The sequence below is a fragment of the Vigna umbellata genome, chromosome 8 (assembly GCF_029865625.1).
Source record: "Vigna umbellata cultivar VRB3 chromosome 8, Vumbellata_1.0, whole genome shotgun sequence".
NCBI classification, from domain to species: Eukaryota; Viridiplantae; Streptophyta; class Magnoliopsida; order Fabales; family Fabaceae; genus Vigna; species Vigna umbellata.
The window spans coordinates 3,918,871-3,926,625 of NC_142172.1; the positions used below are offsets into that span (position 1 = coordinate 3,918,871).

At 36.0% G+C, this 7,755-nt stretch overlaps 1 protein-coding gene across 2 annotated transcripts; it reads left to right on the forward strand.

Moving 5' to 3' along the window:
- Positions 1-3,628: 3,628 nt before the first annotated feature.
- CCR1 (CRINKLY4 related 1) lies at positions 3,629-7,200 on the forward strand. 2 transcript variants are annotated; one of them, XM_047322902.2, is made up of 2 exons: positions 3,629-6,245; positions 6,777-7,200. In XM_047322902.2, the coding sequence occupies exon 1, from the start codon at positions 3,903-3,905 to the stop codon at positions 6,174-6,176; it is 2,274 nt and encodes a 757-aa protein (XP_047178858.1). In that variant the 5' UTR covers positions 3,629-3,902; the 3' UTR covers positions 6,177-6,245; positions 6,777-7,200. The 2 variants fall into 2 exon arrangements, with proteins under 2 accessions (XP_047178858.1, XP_087951758.1); XM_088095632.1 differs by lacking the exon at positions 6,777-7,200 and adding an exon at positions 6,522-6,775.
- Positions 7,201-7,755: the final 555 nt, after the last annotated feature.

The following is a 7,755-nucleotide window of genomic DNA, read 5'->3' on the forward strand; positions in this document are numbered from 1 at the left end:
AATAATAATTTGTAAAGTGTTATTAGTACTTTGACCTACGGAATTGGTGTCCTGGAAGGGAATTGTCCTCCTGAAGGTTTTAATGAAGGAAATGTGGTTTTCTTTCTAATGAGACACTCTCTTTTGCAGTTCAGTCCTGCCCTACATGTCCCCAACACTTGCTTACTCTCACTGCCACACTCTAAAAAAACATTAGAATGACAGATAATGTGAAAGAGAAAAAGAGAGGGAAATCTAAGGTAACTTCAATTTAGCCCCTTACCCCATAGACAACACATGTGCCACTTTACTTTCTAACTTTCCAATCCTTCATCATTTCCCACAAAACTAACATATACCAAAACTGGACCCTCCTTTCTCCTCACCAACTCAACCTTCCTCTACTTCCCTACTTCAATTACAGTACACTATACCCATCATTATATATTCATTAAAGTAGTTCAATGCTACCACAAAATTTCATCTATTTGAAAAGAATCACATACCACATCATTCAAAATATTAACTACTTTCGCTAAGTCCTCATAACAAAGAAAAAGGTCCCTTTTACATTCCAATTGAGATTATTTAGTGTTTTAATTCAGTTTCCAATGTGAGTCTTTTATTTTTTATAGTGAATAATATATGTATATCTCTTATCTAGTTTGAAAGTGTATTGTATAATGAAGCTATAAGACCAACTAGCTTAAGCTTTTGAGCATAAAAAATGAAAATAAAAAAAAAAGAATAAGGTAGTAGTTGAAGAGTGACTCAGGTCGGTGGCAGTGCATGCATGATGATCTCATTTCAGCTAGGGCAAAAGCTAGAGACAAAGAACAAAAAGATGGGATGATGCGTCTCATATATGATATATCCTTATCCCATCACCTTTACATTTGTGATTTTTATGTAGACACTTGCTAGAAAGTAAAACCTTAAGATTAAGTTAAAAAAAAAAAAACACGTCAAAACAAAAGAATATATCAAGTTGCAGGTCATGTCATGATATAAAACAATTTCACAACGCATGAATCTTTTAAATCTGTTAATTCAGTGAGAAACATAAATAAATGTTAATCATGCATAGCAAATGAGGTTGGTACAATGCTGGCTGGCTGTTGTTGAAGATCTTGGTAGGGGCCCATAAAAAATATGTAGCATTGGAACCAATTGGAGTGGTTTGTGGCTACACCAAGGGACAGGGACCCTTCTTATTTGGGTTTGACCAAGATGAAGATGGAGCACAAAAAGTGAATGGTATAGTGCACATGCAGTTGCAGTTGTAGCAGGCCAGCACCCCAATTAGGGAGGGTGGGTGTACCCCACAGGCACCAAGGGACCATCCAAGTTTCAAGTTAAAACATGTCTATTTGACCTCATGCTATTATTATTTTCTTCATTTATATGATTTTTTTATTCTTCAAGCAACAATCAAAGGACACTAGACAGCTCGATTGGTCATCCACGTGATCCAATCAGCGGTTTAGAAGTTCTAGGTCATTCTTACAGCTGCACCACCACCTACATCTCACCCTCAAATCTCTTCCTCTAGATCTGTATATAGAACTCTTTCTTCTTTATTAGATATTAGATTGATATTGCATTTTGCAGACATAATCTTAGTTATATAGTATTAGCTGATTTATCTTTTTATATCAGTGTTTTGTATTCTCAGTTCAAGTGTGTGGGATATATTTCTTTTCTCTCCAACATGGTAATATATAAACATGATATAAGTATTCTAATTTATGACTTTGTTTCTTAAGCAGGTTTTCTGGTGATTTGTTAAATCTTATATTAAAAATAAGTGTACTCAGTAAGGAAGAGATTATAATTCCTAGATATAAAGAGAATACAGCAGTCACATAGTTTCAACTCAGGATAAAAGAAATGATACTTCTGATATACAGTTACTGCTTCGAGCATGGTAATTTTTACATGTTTGTTTAGTAATTTTTATCTTTGGGTATAGAAGGGTTTTCACTTTCGTATAAAGTTCTAGCATGAGAGAAATGTAATTAAATAATGGTTTATCCAACTAATTTCGTAGAAGACAAAATACTTTAGAAATTCACATGAGAAAGAAGAAAAGAGTGACAGAAAGAAACCCAATTGAGAAGGCTATGATATGATGTTTGGTGCTTTTCTTCTGATCACAATTCGCTAAAACCAAATGAGATGAGTTTTGCACGATCATACTGTTTTAACTTTACACGCAGGTTTCGAAAAGGAGGGGTAAGCATTAAGAATCTCCCATCCTTTATTTATTTCTTTTCTATTATTATAATAAATTTGCTTTCCAATGTTTTAATTATAAGTACCTTTTTCTACCGAAACAGTTTCATATTTTCAGCATAAATAAGATAAAATTTCTAAAACAGTAAGTGTAAATGAAGAAAAACCCTGCTTTGAGTATTTTATTAAAAGGCATAAAAAAAAGTAGCACTTATTATACATTGTTAGTGAAGTTGTTGGTATCATCTTTTAAGTTGATTGCCCCAAACGCATTGAAGTGGAGAATTACGTGAAAAGTTGGGGATAATTGAGTTGAGTTACGTAACAACAACTTACTAGTGTCTTGAACTTGTCTTATATGATATTTTAACATAAATAATAAGTGGAAGTATATAAAAAATATTCTACATAAAAAATCAAATTAAAATAATGAGAAATGATTTAATTTGAAGTTGAAGACAGTGATATTAAATATTGAATTTGTTTGTGATGAATTTGGAAGGTGACTGTTTTGTTTTGTTGATTCAATTGGACAGACGAAATGACCCATCTTGGTGCCTACAAATAAAATCTCTTTTAGATTGTAGACCCACGCCAAACCCACCTCATTGGGACAAAATCCATATTTTATCATTAACCTTTTCTAAGAATCCCATGTTTCTAAACAAAACCCACCAACATGATTCTCCATAATTACTACATTATTTATTTCTTAACTATGATTCTTAAATAAACTTTGATTCTTTATATATATATATATATATATATATATATATATATATATATAAGTGTTTCTAATTTAAGTTTAGAGTCTAGTAATTTTATAAACCAATATTGTGATAGTTAAAAGATACTGTTTAGCATGTTCAGATATTTGGATTGGTTTATATAAACTGGTCACTCAATTTTATGAAAAAATTCTATAATTTTGTTGTTAAATTCAATTCAGAAGACACATATAATTTTGTAATATTTAAATAGTTTAATGTTTTAAAATATACTTTTAGTTAATGAAATAATGGAATACAAGAAATAATAATTCTATTATCATTAGTTCTACTCAATTGTTTATTTAATAGAATAATAAGATAGATTCAAAAGTAATTATGGTAATGTTAACATTACTACTTAAGAACTATTAAATGGGAAATTCTGTTAAATTTTAATAGACTAGATTTCACCCGCACACAGGAAAATCTAATTCAATCTATTTATCCGAAATAGTCAACATGTAGAAACATTTATTAAAAGTAATTCTTAATTTAAAAAATAAAATAAAACTTAGTCAACTGTGAAGTTTACACATATCTACTTAAAGTCAAACATACTTTTTAAGAATGCCTTTTAAGTTTAAACTTTGCAGATGCACCGGTGGTGAGTGGTGAATTAATTCTTGCTCTTGGAACATTGTCATTAATATCAGAATAAAAAACTGGTTTTTAATTTGATGGGAACAATGACATTGGAAGAAAGATGAAAGTAAGTAAACAATGTGATAATGGGAGCTGTAAAAATGGCGACAGCCACGTTGTTTCATCGTCATCACCTATCACACTCTCACTCTCAAGGTTCTTACTTCAGCAAGAATAGCAAACACAAACAGCATCACCATCTTTATCGTCACGATCTCAAACAACAACAACAACTCTTCGCAGAGTCCATGACACTCTTCCCAACCCAACCCAGCCATGCAAAATCTCCCTACCCTTTCTCTCGTTCTCTTATTCTGGTGTGCCACTGCACATGGGTTCGGCGCCATGGGGCCAATATCTGCTTCATTCGCAAAAGACGAGGTTTTCTGCGCCATTGATGCTAGCGGGAAGCAAGACGTCATTTGCTGGGGGAACAACGCCACGTCACCGTCTCTGCCCTCCGTTACGAACGCCGTTCCTTCCATGTCAGCACTCTCCGGCGGGGAAGGCTTCCTCTGCGGCATTTTAGCGAACACCTCGCAAGCGTTCTGCTGGGGTGCTGTGACGAAACCCAGCACAGATCTCGTCCTCGTGCCGCCGGCGTACCGGAACACGGCTTATTCCCACATCGCCGCTGGCAAGAGCCATGTGTGCGCTGTTCGAGGATCCTACTACTCCGATCACGATTCGGGCTCCGTGGATTGCTGGGAAATCACGACGACCGCAAACAAAACGTTGACAGCGAAACAGAGTGACTTGTATTTCAACCAAGCCGTGATGAATCTGGAGGTGAAGAGGGTTGTTTCTGGGGAAGGGTTCACCTGCGGCGAGGTAAGAGACGGTGGACTCATATGTTGGGGACCTAACTCTGGAGGGATAAGAGTTTCCAATGTTTCCGAGAGTTTCGCGGTTTTAGCGGCTGGCCGGAGGGCCGTGTGCGGTGTTTTCAACGTTTCCGGCCAGTTGAAATGCTGGGGCGACCCGGGTTCGTTTTCGGATCCTCCACTGGATTCGGTTCGGCTGGTGTCCCTAACTGCTGGGGCTAACCATTTCTGCGGCATTAGAATGGATAACCATGAAGTGGAGTGTTGGGGAGATTTGAACTCTTCGGTGATTCCTCGAGGGAACGGTTTCATGGCACTTGCTTCTTCGGATTTAACCACGTGTGGGATCAGGGAAGATGATCTTCTTCTGGATTGTTGGATGGTGAATGCTTTGAAAGCCGATTTTGATCCTCCTTTGGAGCTTTCGAGCCCTGGACTGTGCAGGGCTAGTTCCTGTGGGGTCGGTGAGTTTGCTTTCAATGCGAGTATGCTTAACGAGGTAGCTTTGACTAGCCTCTGTGTTAGAGAGGATTTGAGGATTTGTTCACCTTGTGGCTCAAATTGTTCTAAAGGGTTCTTCTTGTCAAGTTCATGTACTAAAAATGCTGACAGAGTCTGCACCTCTTGTTCTCTTTGTCAGAACAGCTCTTGTTTTAGTGCCTGTGGACTTCATTCCCCATCAGGTCTGCATATGCATTGGCACTGGCATCATTTGCGTAAATGGATGGTTATAGTTGGGTGCTCAGTGTTGGGGGTTTTGACAATTTTGCTTTGTGGGTGTCTCTTTTCGGTCAGAAAGAAGACAAAGAAACAATCCAAGTCTGGCATGGGGAAACCAGAGCAAGAGGATGACCATGTCAATGTTGCTCTTCAATCAACACCTTCTGTTAATTCTTGTCCCGGGGCTCCTCAGGTTTTCAGGCTTTCTGAACTGAAGGATGCTACCAATGGGTTTAAGGAGTTTAATGAACTTGGGAGAGGAAGTTATGGGTTTGTGTACAAAGCCATGTTGGCAGATGGGAGAGTGGTTGCTGTTAAAAGAGCAAATGCTGCTACCATAATCCACACCAATAATCGTAATTTTGAAATGGAACTAGAAATTCTCTGCAAAATTCGCCATGGTAATATCGTTAATCTGTTGGGGTACTGCGCGGAGATGGGGGAGAGGTTGCTTGTTTACGAGTATATGCCTCATGGAACGCTTTATGATCACCTCCATGGTGGTCTTTCTCCGCTTAATTGGAGCCTCAGATTGAAGATAGCGATGCAAGCTGCGAAGGGGCTTGAGTATCTTCACAAGGAACTTGTGCCTCCAATTGTGCATAAGGATCTAAAAAGTTCGAACATTCTTTTGGATTCGGAGTGGGGAGCAAGGATTTCGGACTTTGGACTTCTTGCTTCGAGTGACAAAGATTTGAATGGAGACTTAGAAAGCGATGTTTACGATTTTGGGATTGTGATACTAGAGATTCTGAGTGGAAGAAAGGCTTATGACAGAGATTACACTCCACCCAACATGGTTGAGTGGGCAGTGCCTTTGATTAAACAAGGGAAGGCTGCTGCTACAATTGATAGGTATGTGGCTCTTCCAAGAAACGTTGAACCTTTGCTTAAGCTTGCTGATATAGCAGAACTTGCAGTGAGAGAGAATCCAAGTGAACGACCACCTATGTCAGACATAGCATCTTGGTTGGAGCAAATTGTGAAGGACGGATTGATCTTATAACATTAGCCACCGCCCTGTGAGAAATTTGTTTGAGTTTTGATCCATCCACAGTATCTTTCATAAGATTATGTGAGTAATTCCCTTTTGCCAATGTAAATTGTTTTTGAGTTTGTTGTAGATCGCCTATCTCTTTTGTAGTTCTTTGAGTTTTCTTTTCCTAATCTTCACGAAGTGAAGGACATGGCATTATTTCATCATACACGATTGTTTTTCTCTGTACATGCTAATGTGAAATGTTTTTTACTTCTCATATAAGCCTAAGACCATCTCAAGCATACAGATAGAGTCAATTTACATGTACAACAATGAGAAAATGGTAGTCTCAATGGGAATTATTTTGGTCAGGCATTAGTGATGCAATGAATGTGAAAAGCAGCCTTGTTCTTTCTCGAAACCAGCACACTATGTTCATTTAGCAACAAGGAATTGTAATTTCGTTACACTTCCAGCAGTTAAGTGTGCTTACTTATAAATTTAATTCTTTTATCATGAAGTGATTGCATACCAAGGTTGCATATTGACGAATGCATGGAAATGGAGAATCTTTTTCAAAAGATTAGTTTATGTTTATTAGAGAATAAATTTCTTTGTGTGTAACAGGATTTGCTTCATTGTAATTTTGGAATAGCTTTGGTTGGTTGTAATTGTTATAAAGATGACAAGACCCTTTAAGCGCCCCACTCAAGGAATGTAAGGATCAAATACACAGGAGGAAAACATGACAAAGGGATTAGGCCCTCACACAAGAATTAGAAACGGAAAATCCAATTTAGTGATAAATTTTAATTTTTCTTCATTTGGAATTCAAAATTGGAGACAATTGTATGAAAATTCTAGGTTTTTTTCAAGTTTAGCAATCTTGAACATGCATTAGCCAATAAAAAGGAGTCTTTGGGTCTTTGTTTCCCAACATTGATTGGAAAAGAAATTCTACTTGAGAATTGTGAAAGAAATTTCTTCAGAATTCGGTCTTTGAGAATACGGTCTTAGAGAATACGGTCTTATTGTGAAATCTTATCTCGAGTTTTGAGAAAAAGTGGTGACATTTTCTTTCATTCATCTTAAGTCATCGTAAGTGGTGTAATTCTCCACTTTTTCTCCTACTCCATTTTTTTTTAATTTCGTTTTACTATATTTGTTTTTTTTTAAATTTTCATTATTTTTATGTGTTCTTGAGTTCATGATCAAAATGTTTGAATAGAATGAGTTTACACTCATTTGGAATCAATTCATTACTTGAATTAAACAATGTCGTTTATATTCTTATTTATGTTTTTTTCTTTTAAATTTATGTTAGTTATCGTTATAAATTTTGATATTTTAGTTAAGTTGATACTTTCAAATTTACTAATAATTAATTATCACATAAATCACAATTGATGTTAATGCTATCAAATAAATGTCTGGACATAGAGAACAAAATAAATGTCTGAACACAGAAAACAAAAGAACATAGAGAGGATTAAATTAATCTAAATTGTTTCTAAACAAGAAATATAAACAGGAAAGAAGGGAGTTTAAAACAAGGAATAAAAAGAAATATAAAATAATATGTTTTTTCTCTAGTTTTTCATAGTTG

Excerpts from the sequence above, each read along its gene's own strand:
- CCR1 (XM_047322902.2), top strand. The coding sequence starts at position 3,903 with ATGCAAAATCTCCCTACCCTTTCTCTCGTTCTCTTATTCTGGTGTGCC.